Raw genomic sequence first — 20,992 nt, 5'->3', positions numbered from 1 at the left:
CATCAGGGCAGGGCAGGGGGATTGGATCCGGGGTGTGGGGGAAGAGCGGAGCCAGGGGCAGGAAGAGTGGCGCCGGGGAGAGATTAGAGCCAGGGAGATCGGGGGTGGAAGTCGGGGGCAGGGGGAGCGGGGAGAACGCTTTTTTTTTAAATCCCACTTACCTAAGCGCACGAGCGTTCATGCGCATCCGGCTCCTTAAAAACTTTTAAAAATGGCGGACGCGATGGGGCTTTCCTGCAGCCCGTCGCATCTGATGTGTGGATAGGAGCAACAGCCCGTGCTATTTCTGGCGCAGGTTGGCCCCTCCTCATCACCGGATTATCAGGTAGGTCTAGCAAAGTCCCTGGTTTCCTGAGCCAAAACTGCTCAACACACATTTGCAGGTCTTCCTGCAGCCCTGAGGGCTAGAGACATGCTTCTTTTTAAAAGTGAAAAATGAAATGTTCTGTTTTCTGAAGTAGCCACTAGAAAGTCAGTCATGCCACACTGCTCATTTATTGAGTATTTTGTAAAATTCCTTCCAGCACAGAAAACAGTTGTTCTCACAGGAAAAGGAGGCGGTCGGGATGAAGATGCAAAGTGGGAAAAGGAGGGAAAAGAGCAAAAGGAGCCCTTTAGTTATCATGAAGTCATTTTGGAAGGGCGAGAAAGTAACTGTCCGCACAGGAGAGAACCGCAAATTCTCTCCCTGGATGCAAATTATGCAGAAATTGTCATTTCCTGGTGCAGGAAGAATGCAAGGGACAGCCCATTGGGTAAAGTATTTCCACTCCTGTAAATCACTATTAATTTTCCTAATGCAGATTTTCCTCTGGCACCCTTGTGTGAATTAATGCAATCCATAATTCAATAGGAGAAAATTACCTTCTGTAAGTGGGGTATCCCAAGAACCGCCCTATCCTTCCTTCTCTGAAAGCTTTGCTCATTCAGAGGTGATGCTGTGCCTCATGTTGAGTGGCTTCTCAACGTTCTACATTACTCAGTTTGGGAAGTTTGACAAAGTGATTTTTGTCGGGCCTATTGGGCAACTCAATGCCGAGGATGTGTATTAAGGGCTCTCCTGGACAGGTATCTGATTCTGAAAACCCGGTAGGGAATGGAACCATACTTGGCCTAGTTGGTTTGGTCAAGCCTGGTCGCCTCACTGGTTTGTCCTGCACTTCAGGGTGAACAGGTTTCCCACGCAAGTGGGGAATTAAACGAGAATGTTGATGCCGTGATCCTTCATGCTCATGTGAGTGATTGCCGTGATGTTTGTTATGATGTCTGTGTTCCTTATTGTGCTTATGGTGGGGGTGGTGATGGTGGGAGTCTCGTCCTGTCCCTCTTTGATGATGGCCGCGGCCATGGCCATGGCCATGACCATGGCCATGGCCATCCTCGTGGCTCTCACTATCTTGGTGGTGTCCATCCTGCCCGGGTCCATGTCCAGGTTTTGGATTCTGCTCTGTGGTTGCCTAATAGGACAAAACATAAAGAAGATCTCCTCAGGGGTGGTTACCAGTGGGATGCCTGAGGACCAGTGCACATGATTACCCTTGCTTCTGGCCAATGCTTTCCCCCACTATACACAACATTGCAGACGGCTTAGGGCAGCTCACAGACAGCATGCAAATTTTAACACTTTAAACTTCTGTTCAGGGTGAACAAGTCCAATAACCCATCACCGAGCAGGGAGCAGCCACAGGAATAGGCATAAAATATAACCCAAGAACAGGGTGAACTGATGGGCAAACAGCGAAGGGAAGCCATTTCCATGCAATATGGCTGTTGCTGAACTGAACACCTCGGTTGCACCCATTTATTTATTTATTTATTTATTGCATTTCTATACCGTCCAATAGCCGGAGCTCTCTGGGCGGTTCACAAAAATTAAAACCATTCAAGGTCTAAAACAACAGTATAAAACCATAATATAAAATAAAATATAAAAGCTCAGCCAGATAAAAATAGCAGCAATACAAAAATTACAAATTTAAAACACCAAGTTAAAATGTATTTATAGACTGTTAAAATGCTGGGAGAATAAAAAGGTCTTCACCTGGCGTCTAAAAGCATATAATGTAGGTGCCAAGCGAACCTCCTTAGGGAGCTCATTCCGCAGCCAGGGTGCCACAGCAGAGAAGGCCCCCCTCCTGGTAGCCACCTGCCTCACTTCCTTTGGCAGGGGCTCACGGAGAAGGACCCCTGAGGATGACCTTAGGGTCCGGGCAGGTACATATGGGAGGAGGCGTTCCTTCAGATAGCCTGGCCCCAAGCCGTTTAGGGCTTTAAATGTTAATACCAGCACTTTGAATCGGGCCCGGACCTGTACTGGCAGCCAACGAAGCTGGAAAAGGACTGGCGTGATGTGGTCTCGTCAGCCAGTCCCTGTTAGTAAGCGTGCTGCCCTGTTTTGAAGCAGTTGAAGTTTCCGGACCGTTTTCAAAGGCAGCTCCACGTAGGGTTGCCATATTCTGAATCCACAAAACTGGGACAATTTTTTAAGGGGGGGGGGCGTGCTAGGATTTTTTTTAAAAAAACTGGGCAATATGTAAAGGTCTAGGGAAAGAAAGAAAGCTATCTAAGCTTTCGTTATCTAACACTGCAATCCTATGTGTTTCTACTCAGAAACAAATCCTATTAAGTTAAATAGGACTTATTCCCAGGTAAGTATGCATAGGATTGCAGCCTAAAGCACTTAAACACCTGCAAATAAATAATAGGCAAAGAACAGTTTAAGCAAAGAAACAGAAAAAAGTCACTAAGTTACATTTCTCTACTACCATATTTCTTTGATTCTAAGACACACTTTTCCCCCCATATAAACATCTCTAAAAACGGGGTGAGTCTTAGAATCGCGGGTGCGATTATTCTTCTTAGAATCAAAGCTTTTTTTCTGTTGGTGGTACTGAAATTAGTGTGCGTCTTACAATCGATGGTGTCTTACAATCGAAGAAATACAGTAGTTCTCAAAAGCTAGAGGAGACTTCTGTATGGAGACTTACACTCCACCAAGCAGGCTCAAGGCACCATTTCGGAGGTTGGAATTCCTCCGGCCGGCTGGAACAGGAATCCGGGATTCTTGACTGACTGGCCGGGACAGTTTGGAAATGCTTGGAAACCGGGACATTCCCGGTTTTCCGGGATGTATGGCAACCCTAGCCCCACATATAACGCATTACAGTTGTACGAGAGGTTATCAAAGCATAGATAACTGTAGCTAGGCTATCTCTGTCCAGATAAAGGCGCAGTTGGTATATCAGCCTAAGCTGATAAAAGGTGCTCTTTGCCACTGAGTTCACCTGTGCCTCAAGTGACAGTTCTGGATACAAGAGCACCCCCGAACTATGGACCCAATCCTTTAGGGAGAGTGCAACCCCGTCCAGGACAGGGCGAACATCATTTGGCCTTTGCTGGCGTCCCACCAGTTCTCAAAGGAACACAGGAAACTGCCTCACCATGAGTCAGGTCATGGGTTCACCTAGCCCAGTGTGGCCAACGCTGACCTGCAGAAGTAGATCTCTGGGTTTTCAGGCAAGATTCTTTCCTAGTCCTGGACCATCCCACTTATTTCACTCCATCTTCAAGCCTGTTTTTGGCAGAGAAGCTGCTTCGGTCACCTTGCTGTATAAGCAGTGCCTGGACAAAGGCCATGAGCCAACTTATCCTTCAGCATAGACTCTCCATGTTAAGATTTAGAGGCACGGGAATTTAGTGGTTCTGCTTCTGCTTTGACTAGTGGAACATTATTATTATTATTATTATTATTATTATTATTATTATTATTATTATTATTATTATTTCCGTCTTATGTCCAGTACTGGGCCTCAAAGCGGCAAATACTTTCATAGGCTTTTAAACACTGAGTTTTAAGACGTTTGTATACTACTGGTTATTATTTTCTGTAAATAATGTCTGACTCAGTAACATACCTGTGTGTGGAAGAATTCACATTTTACATTGACAAACTTCTGATTTTCAATCTGACTGTCTACCACAGAGCCTCTGCATAGACCTTTCTCCTAAGGGGAAAAAAGAGACCTTTGTCAGTACAGCGTATGAATAATCCATTTCAAGCTAGTCTGGAGGCTGTTCCATTATCTAAAATGATCAAGGACAATTATCTTAGAGGTCACAGCAGTGGGCGTGACCCTTTGGATGTTCTCCATCAAGGACCCATCTTCATTCTTCTCCAATCTCTTTATGCCATCTCCTCTCCCAGAAACAGCTGAGCTTCAATATGCAGCAATGTTGAATACTTCACATCCCTGCTAGAGACTCAAGGCTGCAGAGCTGGCCATACTGGATCAGACCGAGGGTCCATCTAGTCCAGCACTCTGTTCACACAGTGGCCAACAGCACCCTCGCACCCATGTTCCCCAGCAACTGGTGCACACAGGCTTACTGCCTCAAATACTGGAAGTATCACACAACCATCAGGGCTAGTAGTCATTGATAGCCTTTTTCTTCAGGAATTTATTCAACCCCTTTTAAAGCCATCCAGATTGGTGGGCATCACTATTTATTTATTTATTTATTTATTACATTTCTATACCGCCCAAGAGCCGAAGCTCTCTGGGCGGTTCACAAAAATTAAAACCATAATAAAACAACCAACATGTTAAAAGCACAATTACAAAATAGAGTATAAAAAGCACAACCAGGATAAAACAACGCAACAAAATTGATATAAGATTAAAATAAAGAGTTAGAACAGTAAAATTTAAATTTAAGTTAAAATTAAGTGTTAAAATACTGAGAGAATAAAAAGGTCTTCAGCTGGCGACGAAAGCAGTACAGTGTAGGCGCCAGGCGGACCTCTCTGGGGAGCTCGTTCCACAACCGGGGTGCCACAGCGGAGAAAGCCCCCCTCCTAATAGCCACCTGCCTCACTTCCTTTGGCAGGGGCTCACAGAGAAGGGCTCCTGTAGATGATCTTAAGGTCCGGGCAGGTACATATGGGAGGAGGCGTTCCTTCAAATAACCTGGCCCCAAACCGTTTAGGGCTTTAAATGTCAATACCAGCACTTTGAATCGGGCCCGGACCTGGACTGGCAGCCAATGAAGCTGGAAAAGGACTGGCGTAATGTGATCTCGCTGGCCAGTCCCTGTTACTAAATGGGCTGCCCTGTTTTGTACCAGCTGAAGCTTCCGGACCATTTTCAAAGGCAGCCCCACGCAGTAATCCAAGCGAGAGGATATCAGAGCATGGATAACTGTAGCTAGGCTATCTCTGTCCAGATAAGAGCGTAGTTGGTATATCAACCTAAGCTGATAAAAGGTGCTCTTTGCCACTGAGTTCACCTGTGCCTCAAGTGACAGTTCTGGATCCAAGAGCACCCCCAAACTACGGACCCGATCCTTTAGGGGGAGTGCAACCCCGTCCAGGACAGGGCAAACATCACCTCGCCGGACAGATGAACCACCCGCTAACAGTACCTTCGTCTTGTCTGGATTGAGTCTCAGTTTGTTAGCCCTCATCCAGTCCATTACCGTGCCCAGGCACTGGTTCAGAACAGTCACTGCCTCACCTGGGTTTGATGAAAAGGAAAGGTGGAGCTGGGTATCCTCCACATATTGATGACACCTCAGTCCACATCTCCGGATAACCTCCCCCAGCGGCTTCATGTATATGTTAAACAGCACTACATCTTCTGGTGATGCTTCAGCCCCTTAATCGTTTTAGTTGCCCTTTCCTGTACGTTTTCCAGCTCTACAATACCGGGGTTTTTTAGGTGTAGTGACTAAGGCCATAGCTAGACCTAAGGTTTATCCCTAGATCGTCCAGGGGTCAAACCTGTTCATCTAGGTGACACACAGGGGATCCAGTGCTCAGGCAGGGGCGAACCCTGGATGATCCCAGGATAAACCTTAGGTCTAGCTGTGGCCTAAAACTGTACTTGGGATTCTAAGTGTGGTCACACCAAAGATTGGTATGAAGGCAGTATGCTACACCCCTTTGACAATTTTAGTTTCCCATTTCTGCACTTTTCCCAGCTACCTCTTTCCAGAGGGCGGAGTCTGACCTTGGATGGTGGGGTCCCTGGTATCCACATATTGTATCCACTTATGAAAGGGACAGAGTATTATATAGGAGCATCTCCTGAGGTATCCTCCTTAGTGCTTTCAAAAAGGGGCAGATCAGGAGAGGGATGGGCCGCCGCAGCCCTGGAGGCACCATAGAGAATTCCACTCCCATTGGCTGGAAAGGGAGGGAAAACATTGAAACCAAACCAAATCCTGGAACAGGAAGTGATGGAGGAGAATGGTGCTCCCCACGCTCTTTCGCCCTGCTAGTGCTAGCCCAATGTGTTTGCATTTGGATCTTCCCATGATCGTCAGTAGGATGCTTTGTAAACTTGTTTAACAACCAGTTCTTCTTCCTCTGCAAACCTGGGAATTGTAGTTCCATGAGGGGAAAGGTGAACAGGGAGTTTTCAGCACTTTTGCCAAACTACAGGCCCAGGATTTTTGGAGGAAGTAACAAGAGCTGAAGTGGTGTAAAATTGATATTTCTTTGAAGTGTAGATATGCTCTTTTGGTGCAACTGAGAGCACGGGGTGTTCCATGGAATTCGCAAGGACACAACTGTGGTGTCAAACCAGCCAGAGGAACATGTGCTCGGAGAAGAAATGAATGGTGCAAAAATGGCAGATTTCTACAAAGGTGCATTTCTGTCTGAGGCCTTTGCTAGACGAGGGTTTAGCCCGGGCTAATACCCAGGCTCACCCCTGTGTGTCCCAGGGCCCGGGCCACGGAAGGTCTAGCCCATTCCGTGGCTTTTCCCAGCTACGCGGCTTACTTGCGAGTAGCTGGGAGAAGCCACGCACTGGGCACAGTGCTCCACAGGAGTGCTGTGCCCATTGGGCTGGGGGGGGGGAATCACGGGGGGGGGGGGAGAGATTGCGGCCAGGGGTGGGAAATCACCGGGGTGGGGGAGATCGGGGACAGGGGGGAAGAGCGGAGCCAGGGTTGGGAGATTGGGGCCGGGGGGGATGGAGATTGCGGGCGGGGGGGAGGGAGATTGTGGGCGGGGGGGGAATGGAGATTGTGGGCAGGGGAAACAGAGATCACAGCCGGGGGGGGAACAGAGCCATGGGGAGAGGGGGGGACATCAAAGCCGGAGTGGGGGGACATCAGAGCCAGGGGCAGCGAAGAACCCTTTTTAAAAACAAAACAAAAAAACCTCTTACCTTTATCATTGGTGCGCTCCTGAGCACATGGCCCTTTAAACCTAAAAAAAAAAATGGTGGACGCGACAGGTCCTTCCTGCAGCCCGTCACGTCTTACGTATAGACGGGGGCGACGGCCCGCGCTACTTGTAGCATGGGCTCACCCCTCCTCCTGCACAGATTCCAAGGTCGGTCTAGCAAAGCCCTGAGACAAACAAATACTCACTGCAGTTTCAGGTGGGAGGAGTGGGCACTTGGAGAGGTCAGCCACAGACTTGTTTTTGGTGCACGATGTCTCCTGGATGGTAAATTCCACAAAGTTTGAAGGACCAACGACCCACTGTGAAAAAGGTAGAGGTCAGGCGTTAGAGACTCAGGCCATGGCTAGATGAGGGGGGTTGGAGGGCGACGATCTCAAGATTTTATGATTGTGAGATCGTCACCCTTATCTACACGCGGCGCTTGACATTGCAGCCACCATTTTGTTTTTTTTAAAACGAAAAAGAGTGCATGAGTGCTCAAACGCAAGGTAAGTTTTTTTAAAAAAAACACAACCTCGCCCTCCCTGACCCCCGATGTGCTTAGAACATCTGAGGAGCTCCGTGCCCAGTTCCCGGCTCCTTGCGGTTACTTGCGAGGAGCTGGGACAACCTGCGACACCCGGCCATACTTTCCGCAGTCTCAGGATCATCCCGAGAATGTGAAAAAAGTGGGAAAAGGGGAGGGCGATATCCCGAGCCAAGGGACGGATCATCCCTCCCTGCTCCTGGGATGCCCTGTGCGTCATGTGGATGCACAGGGATGATCCCGAGGTGATCACCGGGATATCGCCTGGTCTAGCCATGGCCTTAGTATTGCCTGAAAAAGTACCACAACATCCCAGCATCTAGTAACAGGTACAAAACTGTTTCAAATGCAGGGTTGCATAAAGGTCATTAAAATTAACTTTCTGGTGGAATACCTGGTTAAAATCCAGGAAGGTGTTGGAAGAAAATTCTGAGATTGCCTTGGACTGCAAGAAGATCAAACCAGTCCATACTCCAGGAAATAAAGCCAGACTGCTCACTTGAGGGAATGGTATTAAAGGCAAAACTGAAGTACTTTGGCCACATAATGAGAAGACAGAATACCCTGGAGAAGAGGCTGATGCTAGGGAAAGTGGAAGGCAAAAGGAAGAGGGGCCGACCAAGGGCAAGATGGATGGACGATATTCTGGAGGTGACAGACTTGACCTTGGGAGCTAGGGGTGGTGACAGCCGACAGTAAGCTCTGGCGTGGGCTGGTCCATAAAGTCACAAATAGTCGGAAACGACTGAACGAATAAACAACAACAAAGAAGTCAGGCTTAAGGGGAGGAGGTCAAGTGCTTTGGTTAGCTGACAAGCAGGCGGAGCGAACGCTTAAGGCCATTTTTCAATCTCTCTCTCTCTCTCTCTCTGTGTGTGTGTGTTAGTTTACAGAGGACAGTCATTTATTTGAAGGCATCTTCTAGGGATGCCTATTCCAAGTCCAGTTTAAAGATGAAGACCCACAGGAAGGGAGATCAACAGGGCCTTGAAAGTGCTTCTCGGCAGTTAGCATCTGGACTGCAGAATGAGCACAGAGATCATAGAATCATAGAATAGCAGAGTTGGAAGGGCCTACAAGGCCATCGAGTCCAACCCCCTGCTCAATGCAGGAATCCACCTCAAAGCATCCCTGACAGATGGTTGTCCAGCTGCCTCTTGAATGCCTCTAGTGTGGGAGGCATTCAAGGCACTGCTTCACTTGGTTCAATCTTCTCCACGGGAGTGACATGGATTGTGCTCCAGTTATTATTTCTAAATTTGCTTATACCTATCTTTTAGCAGATGTAATCAATATACAAATTGGTGTCCTCATTTAAGTAATGAGTTTTCTTTTTGGGGGAGAAATGTAAGTGGACCCCTGAAACATGCCAGCCTATACCAGTGGGGGAGACTGCTCTTAAGGGCTCTTCACCTGCATTGAGCAGGGGGTTGGACTCGATGGCCTTGTAGGCCCCTTCCAACTCTGCTATTCTATGATTCTATGATTCTATGCTGGGAATGAACCTTCTGCAGAACTTATCTCCTCAAGGGTAAGCAACACACAGTCAGTGGGAAATCAGTATTCTTCTGAGGGAGAGGGCACGGAGAAGCTAGCCGATCCTAGAGTACGCCGCAGACTAAAACGGGCAGAGCTAAAGGAAGGTGAGAGAAAGTCAGCCCGTCTAGCATCTCATCAGAAGCTGCATCAGAACCACTCTCCCTGAAGTTAAAACATTCTGGGAAAAGGCTTTCCGTTCTTCTTCTTGAGATGACAATTGCCTCACTTAGTTTGCATAGTTTTGCCTAGAGGAAAGTTCCTAGAGATTAGACTCTCTTCAGGTGGGAAAAGATGTTTATTGCTTGAATAAAGCTTTGTGGATTACTTGGCAGACCACTTTATTGTCTCCCAATAAGGCGGGAGTTCTTGGGAAATATGACATTCTATCTCTTAATGTTTCATTTAGTTCTAAATGAATTAAATCAGTTCTAAGAATGTGTGTGTGTGTGCGTGTGTGTGTTCTTTACTACTAAAAGAATTGCCTCTAGCATTGTTCTTTAAGAAAACACAAATTAAGCCTTCCATCAATATGATCACCCTGGAAATCCGCCTTCCTGAATGACAGCTAAGTTCAGCCATTGGCACCAAGGGAGATATCTTTTTAACGCTTAATTGCTATGCAAGGGTTGTAGTTGTGGGGTGGAGGGGGGTAAACCCTTTCCTCCGCAGAGGCATCTCTGCTTGAAAATTTTCCAGCTTCACGGCAAATCAGCTGAGGAAAAAACCTTCCATTGGCAGAAATGGCCACTTCGGTCTCTGGGGAATAGATCCAAGGCCATGGGAAATTTGAAGATGGAGCGTCATGGGATAAGCCGTGGTCTAGCAACACCCCTGTTTAGTTGGCACCAGGGGGCTACCTATACATAGGGAAAGCCCTGCAGCGGCCGTGAATCTGCACTGCACCAGTTATGTGATGCACACAGCCAGTGCTTTGAAGCCACAACTGGGTTTTCTTGCGGCAATGTGCATTGAAAAAGTTGGGGACTTCCTGCAACTTTTTCAATGGGAGTGAAATGCCTCAGGGAAGGGGTGGGCAAGCTGGCATTTTCTCTTCAACCTGTTAAAGAGCAGCTCATTGCTTCATTTCTGCTCCCACTAACACAAGATATGGGCTAATCACGAGCCTCGCTGAAGCCCTATGAAGAGAGACTGAAAGAACTGGGCATGTTTAGCCTGGAGAAGAGAAGATTGAAGGGAGACATGATAGCACTCTTCAAATACTTAAAAGGTTGTCACAGAGAGGAGGGCCAGGAACTCTTCTCAATCCTCCCAGAGTGCAGGACACGGAATAACGGGCTCAAGGGAGGTTGTGGGCTCTCTCACACTAGAGGCCTTCAAGAGGCAGCTGGACAACCATCTGTCAGGGATGCTTTAGGGTGGATTCCTGCATTGAGCAGGGGGTTGGACTCGATGGCCTTTTAGGCCCCTTCTAACTCTGCTATTCTATGATTCTATGATTCTATGAAGGCAGTACAGTTCTTCCACCATCTGATGTCGCTCTGGGCAAATGTGGAGCCAATGTGGGGAGGTCCCTAGTGGAAGGTAATTGCCGATTGGTCACCTTCCAGCAGGAAGAGGCCAGGGGTGGGCGGGCTTTGGCTTCTAGATGGCCACCAAAATCCCCACGTTCCTTCTTTGGCATCAGGATTACCTGACCCATCATGGGAGAGTAAAATCGAGGGGTTTTGGAGTGAGGCAGCCCTAATTCAGCGCCATGAAGACAGCCCCAAGGTTAGGGAAGACTGCAGTGAGGTCTCTCTTCCAGGAATTCACCCATTCCGTAAAGAACCGAGATGCTGTATCGAACACTTCTTTTAATATCTAACTGCATCCCTACCTGTGAACGTGCTCTGGTGACATTGAGGAGGGCGAAGTAATGTCGATGGTTGTTTTCTGCATTGAACTTGGCAAGGCTTTCGGCAGCTGCCTCTTGAAACCTTGCTGCGGTTGGGTCACCGGGAACAGGGCAGTCAGGGCATAGCCTTGTAATATTCGCTGCAGAAACTATTTGGGAGAAAACAACAATGAACCAATGTCAGCTAGACATAATCCACGGGAGTTGTGCTGGACTACAACTCCTATTGTCTCCAGCCAGCATAGCTGTTGACTGAACTAGATCTTTTGGCCAGTAAAGCTGAATTGTATTGCTTTTGTGCCAGTACAATTGAAGGGGTGGGCAAACCTAAGTACCGAAGTCCTTGATACATATTCCTTTTTAATCATAATTAAAAATTATACTCCTGGCGCACATAGGAATCACAGAGACGTCCCATCTGAGGAATGGATGGGGATGCAGACAGGGAGAAGGGGGACTTTCAGAGTCCACACGTGATGGCAGGGGCCCCTCAAGCTAAGCCGGGAGCTCTGGGGAGCTCTGTTGAGCCTCAATAGGGCCAGTTTGACCCACACCGGCCGTCCCAACATGAAGGCCAGGGCACTGGGTTGGGGTGTGGGGCTGGGTGACCCCTACTATAAGACTGAATGGCATTGGGGTGCAGGGCCATATCCTTGGGTCTCATTTGCTTTCCAGCAGATACACTGGGTATATCCACTAGGTACAGCTGTCAGTAAACTGCTTCTCTGCATGCCGGCTTCCCCCATTGTGGGAGGCCAGTGTTGAGTGAAGAGCGCTGACTGAGATGGCGGTTGTGCACTGCTTCAGCTGCTGGCTTGGCAAGGATGTTTCACCTGTGTGACATCCTCCCTGAAGGAGAAGGTACCATGTGGATGAGTCCATAAGGCCTTACACACCATGCTTGAACATCCCCAACCCACTTTGTGGCCTGATCTGGAACTTCCGGATCAGGTCCGAACCGCTTTGGGTCGATTTGCCCCTCCCCCGCTCTGCGAAGCAAAGCGAGATCCGGAGGGGCGGATCGAGGTTTTGCCCCCCTTCCCTACTTACTTACCTCTGTGGCGGATGGTGGAGGCAAGTAAGTGGGGAAGGGGGGGACAAAATGGGGGCTGATAAGCCAAACTCCCCCGCGCCCCCTTACCTGCCTCCATCGTGGTCTGGCGTGGGCTTCAATTGAGGGCCAGGCCTCAAAGCGGAAGACTGCTTCCACTTTGAGGCCTGGCCCTCAGTTGAAGCCCGCGACACACCATGATGGAGGCAGGTAAGCCCCCCTCCCCCTGCCCCCTTACTTGGCTCCATTGCCATCGCCGCATGGATGGTGGCAGTGGCAGAGCCAGGTAAGCCAAACTCCCCCCCGCCCCCTTACCTGTGTCCGTTGTGGGCTTCATTTGAGGTCCCAGCTTGAAGCTGGAAGAGGAGGCTGCGGCCTCTTCTGGCTTGAAGCCGGGGCCTCAATTGAAGGCCGTGATGGACACAGGTAAGTCCCTCCCCCTGCCCCCTTACCTGGCTCAGCCGTTGTCACTGCATGGACGGCAGCAGAGCCAGGTAAGCCAAACTCCCCCCTGCCCCCTTACCTGTGTCCGTTGCGGTCCATCACGGGCTTCTGGCTTCAAGCCGGGGCCTCAATTGAAGCCTGTGATGGACACAGGTAAGCCCCTCCCCCTGCCCCCTTACCTGGCTCTGCCATTGTCACTGCATGGACGGCAGCAGAGCCAGGTAAGCCAAACTCCCCCTGCCCCCTTACCTGTGTCCGTTGCAGTCCGTCACGGGCTTCAATTGAGGCCCCGGCTTGAAGCCAGAAGAGGAGGCCGCGGCCTCTTCTGGCTTGAAGCCAAGGCCTCAATTGAAGCCCACGACGGACACAGGTAAACACCCTCCCCCCTGCCCCTTACCTAGCTCCATTGCCGTTGCTGCACGGACTGTGCCGGTGCCTGCTCCAGGTGAGTCCCCCCCACTTACCTGCGTCCAGAGCTCCAGACCGAGGTGAACCGCTTTGCCTCAATCCGCAGCTTCCCCGACCTGACCCGTCTCTGCCTTTGATGGAGGCGAAACTGGCCGCTCCACTATCGCTTCTATGAACAGAAGCGAAGTGGACCACAGCCCTAGTTCCCAGTGCCCTCTGAGTCCCTCGCTGCCCACTTTCATTTGACGTGACAGTGGGGATTTCGCCACGGGGTGGGGCTTGTTCCATGGAGGAATCCCAGAAAGCAGCGCAGTTCATGTAGGGAACCTACATGGGCTGGATTGGGACCGCAGGCCAGAGGTCCCCCTTCCTTCTGTTACTCACTGTCGTCTTTAGGCACTTTTGACATGATGTGTGAAAATGAAGTTTTTCAGGACCAAATTACATGTCAATGTCATGTTTGATGCATTTATAAATAGCCACTGTGGGTGATGAGGAGGAGGAGCTGAAGCCGTCTTCCCGTGGCCCTGCAGTTCCACTCCTGAGCACACCACCCAACACACAGACACTCGGTTGCATTGAACATGATGTGCGTTTTGACCCCCACTAGCAGAATGAAATTCAGTTTAAAAATGCCAGATATTTGGCTCATTTAAGAATCCTAAATCGGATGTCAATCTTGATACGTTTCAGGTTTTGATCTGGGCAGGATCTACACTACTGCTTTAAAACAGTTTAAAACAGCTTTGACAACTGTTGAGGCCCAGGACACACTCCAGATACAGTTTTCAAAATGTTTCCAGAGTGTTTTATCCTGCTTGGTGTAGATCTGGCCCTTGTTAAATGTATTTCAATTTAAAAGTGTTCATGTGCAATTGTGATAGATTTCTCCTTTCAAAATCTACCAGTCTACGATTGGTCAACATGTCTAGCTCATGCTAAGTAGTGATACCACAGCTATGCCTGTAATCTAAAGACCGGGACAAGAGCATTCTGCACATGAAAATGACTGATTATAGTTAAAGCTCCCTTGTGCAACCTCTTTTTAATTTGCACAGGCAAATCTTTAAAACTGCTGTAGGAATAGAAGTGTGTGTGTTTGTATCTGTTTGAAGGCACACACCAGTTTTTTTGCAATCCTAGATTCAAGCGATGTATAAAAATACGTACGTGGTTGTAAAAAGCAATCGTAGTGATACAGAAAGCTATCTTCCAAATTCTTGCTGCTCTGGAACGTGGCTTTGCACTGCCCATAGACCTAGAACATTAGAGAATTAGCTGATGTTTGTAGAACAAGTTTGTTTTGACAGTAATACCTAAGCAAGGGACCTTTGCTTATGCCAGGCCAAGGACTCCGTGTTCACTCCAATTTGTAATGCAGAATCACCTTTGATCACATACGTCATTATATCTTTGTGCCAGATCTATCCTTCTCTCCCCTCCACACCACCCCCATCTTCCAGTCCCCCTTTCTTCTTCTTCTTCTTCTTCTTCTTCTTCTTCTTCTTCTTCTTCTTCTTCTTCTTCTTCTTCTTCTTCTTCTTCTTCTCCTTCTTCTTCTCCTTCTCCTTCTCCTTCTCCTTCTCCTTCTCCTTCTCCTTCTCCCTCTCCTTCTTTTCTCTCTCTCTCTCTCTCTCTCTCTTCTCTCTCTCTGGGAAGAAGGAGATATTACCCAAACTATGTAGCTACTGCCAAAACCAGCAACGTTGTATAGATGGTCCCCACCCTTCCCTAAATCTCAGAAAACTTTCCTGCATTGTTACACTGAGCTTTAGAGAAAGCTGCCTTATACTGAGTCAGACCCTGGATCCATTTAGCCCAGTATTGTCAACACTGATGGTCATAGCTCAGTAGCAGACCACTTGCTTTGCATTCAGAAGAGTTTCAGGCCCAATTCCTTCTTGGACCAACTTGGAGATGATGAGGATTCCTGCTGATTAGGCCTAACTAGATACACTAATAAAGATGGTCCTCCATATTTATGCTGGTTGACTATTCCCAAGTATAGGAGGGTTTTTACCTTGGCGAGATTTAATGCCCTTCCTTCCAGGTTGATGGAAGGTAGATTTTAAAAAATTCCTTTATGCAAAAGATGCTGCCCTTGTAACGAAACTGAAGTAGAAACGATTACCCATGTCCTGTTTTTTTGTAGCTTCTATGACGATATCAGAAAAGAGCTTATACATCCTATTATACAGGCTTTGCCTGGCCGCTCCCCAGAGACCCTGATGGTTAGCCTCCTCCAGGGCCAAAATAAATCAATTACTATACAGGTTGCCAAGTTTCTGAATCTGGCCATTCTCCTCAGACCACATATGATTGCTTGAATTTTCCTCCTATGTTCTGTTCAAGATCTAATGTTAATACATGTCCCATCCTTGCTCTGATCTTACTCCATTTTACCCTTGATTTTTATGTATTAAAATGTATTACTAATGATATGTTTTATTTTTAGGTTATCTTATTGACCTTTTGCTTGAAATAACTGTACATTTCTTTTTCTGGTCTATTGACTGTAAATAAAGGATTGATTGAGGATTCCTGCTGGTTTTATTGTTGGTTGTATTATTTTAATTGCTGTTCCATTGCAATCATGTTTTTATTGCTTTTAATATTTTATGAATTTTATTGATGTAAGGCGCCTTGTGAGGGCCTTTGCCATGAAAGGTGGCCAAGAAATGTTTTAAATAAATAAATCAAACCTGGTAACTTCTGCATGCAAAGTAGGGTGTCTACCACTGAGTTATGGCACATGGGCAGGTCTACGCCATGTCTTATCCCGGGGATCGCCCCAGAATCATCCCTGTGCGTCCACATGATGCACAGGGGATCCTGGGGGGCAGGGAGGGTGATCCCTCCATTTCCCCGGGATAACTGCGACAGCTTTTAGCCCAATTTTTCCCACAGTCTTGGGATCGTCCCAAGACCACGGGAGGTGTGGGTGGTCGTCCCAGCTTCGTCCTGCCTCCTCGTGAATAAAGGTGAAGAGAAAGGAACCGGCATGGGGCACGGAGCTGTTCAAGCACTCTGTGCCCATCGGGAGTGGGAGGGGGGAGCGCAATCAGCTTTTCGTTTTTAAACACTTTCACGTTGGAGCGCTTGTGTGCTCACCTTCAGTAAAAAAAAGTAATGGTGGCTACGACATCCCTTGTTTCTCTCGGGATATCTTGTACGACGTCTATCCAAAGGGGAGGATCTTGCAAGCAGAATACCGCGAGAACCTCCCCCTCCCTCCCAAGTCACCAACATGCCCCAAGTCTCCAGCAATGCTTCACAGGGTCCCTCCTGCCCCAATGCAGGGTCCCTCCTGCCCCATATTTTTGCTGCCACAATCTTTGTGTTGTCTCTTTGGCATAGGGGAAAAGTTAGTTCAGTTTGCATTTTAATTTTGCACTTTTGAGCCAATATGCAAACCGAAACTCAGCTATTCTTTGACATTCACACTTGTCTGAATTTCACTGCGGAATTTTTCAATCAAAAATGTATACAAAAACACAGGTTAATGAAAAATAACATTCAGAAATCGATTACGTCGGTAAAATTGGTTGCCAAATTTCACTAGAACGGTATACAAAAAATGTGTGTAGGAGGAGAAATGCAAACGTTTAAATAAAAATTCTCAAACGTCAGGACAAACTCAACATAAGGCTGGAGAAATGAAACAGAGAAAGAAATCGAAATTGGTTGCTTTGTCCATCTTTACTGTTTCTGCCATCTGCTTCCCATAACTAGAATTTATGTTTTTATGTATGCATATCAATACGTTTCTAACTGCATTTAAAATGGCTGTACAACATAAGTTATGTATATACACTATACATGGAAAAATGATGATGGGTCTCATGTAAATGACTTTGAGACTTCAAACCTGAAATGTGTTGTGAACCTCTGTGGGTCCCATCTGAATACAACTCTAGAGTCTTACTTCTTGGTTAACAAAGCGGCTCATTCATTCTCTGAAGTGGGCACTTACTGTCTCATGTGCACTTCTAAAGGCGCAATCCTTCGCCAATTTCCTGCTCAGGACGTGGCAGTCAGTTTCCAGCACATCCAAGGTCAAAAAGATTAAGTTGCCTGTGGGCCCCTGCAGATGAGAAGACAGAACGCTTTCCAGGATGAAAAAGGAGCAGCATATTCAAAGGCATATTTTGAATATTCAAAAGCATGGTGTCCACATATTTAGTGGACACCAACCCCACTAAAGAAATTAACGGCTCATCTACACCAAGCATGATATTCCGCTATGAAAGTGGAATGAAAGCGGTATATGGTATGTGTCAATGGGCCCCAACAGTTGTCAGTGCACTTCAATACCGCAATAAATCAGTAGTGTGGCTCCTGCTTTTCATATACTGCTTTCATAGTGGAATTTCCTGCTTGGTGTAGATAAGCCTAAAGTGGAAATAAGTGAACACTGATGTCAAACACACACACACCAATTACTGAGTTTTACGGAGTGGTGTGTGTGTGTGTGTGTGAGAGAGAGAGAGAGAGAGAGAGAGATTCCAGACATCATTAAATTCCACTCTAATCCCTCCTGTGTTGTCCAACTGCTACCTGTGCTTTAATGCAGATGGTTTGTTAAGAAAGAAAAGGTGAAATCCCTGCACGTTGCCTTCTCCTTAGGAGAGCAAAGAAACCCCCCCCCCCCATCTGGAAAGACGCCTTAGATGTAAGGTGTTTCCTTACATCCTCAGTGAGCTCTGCTTTACTGGAACTTTACGCTCATTGTGGCCTATACTATGATCTCACACAGATTCGTTTCAAAATCAAAGCCCACCTCTTTGCAGTCCTGAGAATCAAAATAACCAGCAGGTTCCCCTCTATAAACTTGGGGGTGATGTTTAGGTAGGAACTAGGGCATGTGGGAAGAGTTGGGATGGGATGGAGCTTTGAGTGCTGCCATCTTGGAGGGCATCAACATCTACTCAGTGGATAGGACAAAGAAAGGATACCCTCTCTCCACTTCCACTCCACCACAATCTTTTTCATTTGACAGCTTTGAGGATGGATGCCTCGGACAGGAATGAGGAGAACTCAGCCAGTACGAGGGAGACTGCTCACCTGCGGAAGTTCACGGACATCGAAGATTCGCTGGAGACCCAACACATAGCCGTCTTTTCGATCGGCATTGATCTCGTTAAGGGCTATCTCGGCAACGGCCTTTACTTCAGAAGAATTACATGAAGGGGAAAGGAGAGGTTCTGGATGTAGCGGTGGAAGCTCAGCCAAGGTGCCCAGTACCAGCATCCCCATCAGGAAGGAAATAAGAAGGGCCATTTTGGAAGTGCCTGTTGACCAGGGAGGGAGAATCTGGTCCACTTCTGTAAAAGCAGGGCTTTGAAATGCATTTCAGTTTCTTTATATACTTTGGAATCATTCATTAATATTTGTTCTTCTGGTACACACTGGCCATCACCTTTGAATACACTGCAAACACTGAGTGAATGATTAGAAGGTTCCATGTTCTCAGTGTGATTCACAGACCAGCCCTTAACCTATGTTCTTAGTTTTAATCCAATTTTTGGGATGTTTCCAATGTGAGTCCAACATAAACCCCATTAATCTCAAAGGGGCTGTTCTAAGAAGCACAAACACTGGACACAACCTTTGGACTCCAGTGAAAACAATGGGACTTTAACAAAATAATAACTAATAAATCATTTGTTAATTTCAATACTGTATAAAGCAATGCTACAGTGCAATACTATATATGTTGACTTAGAGGAAAGTCCCATTGTATAGGGTGACCATATGAAAAGGAGGGCAGGGCTCCTGTATCTTTAACAGTTGCATTGAAAAGGGAATTTCAGCAGGTGTCATTTGTATATATGGAGAACCTGGTGAAATTTCCTCTTCATCACACCAGTTAAAGTGCAGGAGCTATACTAGAGTGACCAGATTTAAAAGAAGGCAGGGCACCTGCAGCTTTAACTGTTGTGATGAAGAGGGAATTTCACCAGGTTCTCCATATATACAAATGACACCTGCTGAAATTCCCTTTTCAATAGAACTGTTAAAGATACAGGAGCCCTGTCCTCCTTTCCATAGGGTCACCCTACCATTGTGTCCAATGGACCTTACTCGCTGGTAATTGTGTATAGGGTTGCTGGCTGGCATTGAACACTTAGGGACGGATCCAGATTTAGGTCTGTGCAACTGGGGTAGTGGAAGTGGACTTCCACTTCTCCCACATGGCAGCCCCACCCTGAAGATGACACACCCCAGGTCAGGGCACCCTGTTAAATGGGATGAGCTGTGGTTCAGTGGGAGGGGGGATCCCCCAAAATCAGACAGAGACTCATTCCATTAGTGGAGTCTTTTTGTCATTGCAAGGCCCATTCTGGATCCAATTCATGTTATCTCACTAATGTATGTTTAACAGTGGGAACACCATTTCAAAATAGTGTATATAATTTGCATGTTAGTTTAAAATTAAGCAATCTGGGCCTATTCCCAAGTAACGAAACACCACTGATACCCTGAAACACCCTGATGTTTCTGGGACAGAATTCACCCTGCTCACACAGATAGGCTTGCATTGAACAGACCTCGGACCAATGCGTTCTAGAGCCTTTCTTTCTGCTGCCACGCATGCCTGCGAGCATTTTCCTGTTGATTTTCTTCTGCTGTGATGAAGAAGAGAGATGTATATCTAACCACCAACAGGTGAGGGGGTTGAGTTGTGTGACTGTATGCATGGCCTCTTGAAGAAACCCTTCTCGCTGGGGAACATCTAGTGAAGCCTTCTCCAACCTCTTGCTCTTCATTTTTATAGCACAATAAGGGTGATAATACTCAACCACAAAGATTCACTTAGAGATGTAAAATAGATGCAATATATTAGAGATATAGGTGATATATACAACATATATATACAGTGTGGAGGAACCCGAAAGGGCAGGTTCTCTTGGTTCGCTGAGTGGCGGTCAAAGACTCTCAAGACACAATTTCTCTCATCTTGGAAAAGTTTTATTACGAGCAGCCTGCAGTGCTGCAAGGTGGCAAACCCTAGAGGATCTGAAGGACTGCCCACTAGTTGTAGGCAAAGCTAAGATACTTATAGGGTAACATCTTCAGAAACAACAACAGAACTTCCTCATATAATAAACCAATCAGAGTACAGTTTTGCAACACAGTAACCAATGATAAATAAGGCATTTATGCATGTGCAGAGTGCAGATAATTCTAAGACTAGAAAAACAATACGTAGATGGGTATTGCAATCCTGGAACATCTGTTCCTTTGTGGCTACCACTTTTCCTCTCCTCGCTGGGAGGCTCACACTCTGACTAATGTGTAAACACTTCTTGTTGGTTGAGCAAGTGTTACTCAATAAATTTTCCACTACAGTTTGGGTCAAATTGCTATAGAACTTAATTTCTAATAGAAAGGGTTTACATCAAAACAGGGTGGGCACAGACAAAACAGCCCATTCACACATTTCCTCGACAACAGTTTGTAATCAATCTACAAAACAATTTCTCCTAGGTGGTACATGTTCTTAAACCCCTTTAAAACAAATCCAACAGTGCAAAACCTCCACAATAAAAATTGATAAAGAAAAACAGAAACAGAAATAGTGTCCAATGTCCCAGCACTGAAGATTCACAGTAGCATTTTACATTTTTACAAAACTGCCTAAGAGCAAAACTTTTAGATAATAATAGTTCAGAGGTATATCACTCCACACATTCACAATGTCATGTGCCTAAATGACATTCACAAGGCGTCTATTAAACATTCATAATAAGGTATCTAAAATAAGGCGTCTATTAAACATTCATAATAAGGCATCTAATAAAACAGTTGTCCGGTACATATCCTGTTTCGAAGTATCTTCATCAGTTATCTTCTTTCTTGTTCCACTGCTGCCTGCTTCTGCCTGCTTCCTAAGATGCTTTATTATTATTATTTATTTATTTATTTATTTATTTATTTATTTATTTATTTATATAGCACCATCAATGTACA

General features: G+C 46.6%; 1 protein-coding gene across 1 annotated transcript; it reads right to left on the bottom strand.

Annotated features, from left to right (window-relative positions):
- Nucleotides 1-479: 479 nt before the first annotated feature.
- Nucleotides 480-18,364, bottom strand: FETUB (fetuin B). Its single transcript, XM_063131894.1, has 7 exons — nucleotides 18,083-18,364; nucleotides 16,992-17,102; nucleotides 14,189-14,276; nucleotides 11,098-11,264; nucleotides 7,381-7,494; nucleotides 3,915-4,004; nucleotides 480-1,457 (listed from the first exon to the last, which is right to left on the bottom strand). The coding sequence occupies exons 1-7, from the start codon at nucleotides 18,296-18,298 to the stop codon at nucleotides 963-965; spliced, it is 1,281 nt and encodes a 426-aa protein (XP_062987964.1). The 5' UTR covers nucleotides 18,299-18,364; the 3' UTR covers nucleotides 480-962.
- Nucleotides 18,365-20,992: the final 2,628 nt, after the last annotated feature.

This window comes from Elgaria multicarinata, chromosome 8, assembly GCF_023053635.1.
Source record: "Elgaria multicarinata webbii isolate HBS135686 ecotype San Diego chromosome 8, rElgMul1.1.pri, whole genome shotgun sequence".
NCBI classification, from domain to species: Eukaryota; Metazoa; Chordata; class Lepidosauria; order Squamata; family Anguidae; genus Elgaria; species Elgaria multicarinata.
The sequence above is the reverse complement of the archived record's forward strand: the minus strand, read 5'-3'. Positions and strand labels throughout refer to the sequence as shown.

Excerpts from the sequence above, each read along its gene's own strand:
- FETUB (XM_063131894.1), bottom strand. The coding sequence starts at position 18,298 with ATGGCCCTTCTTATTTCCTTCCTGATGGGGATGCTGGTACTGGGCACC. Across the intron at positions 11,265-14,188 it reads CGATTGCTTTTTACAACCAC|TTTCTGCAGCGAATATTACA; the intron begins GTACGTATTTTT and ends TCTCCCAAATAG. Across the intron at positions 7,495-11,097 it reads TCACCAGAGCACGTTCACAG|TGGGTCGTTGGTCCTTCAAA; the intron begins GTAGGGATGCAG and ends CCTTTTTCACAG.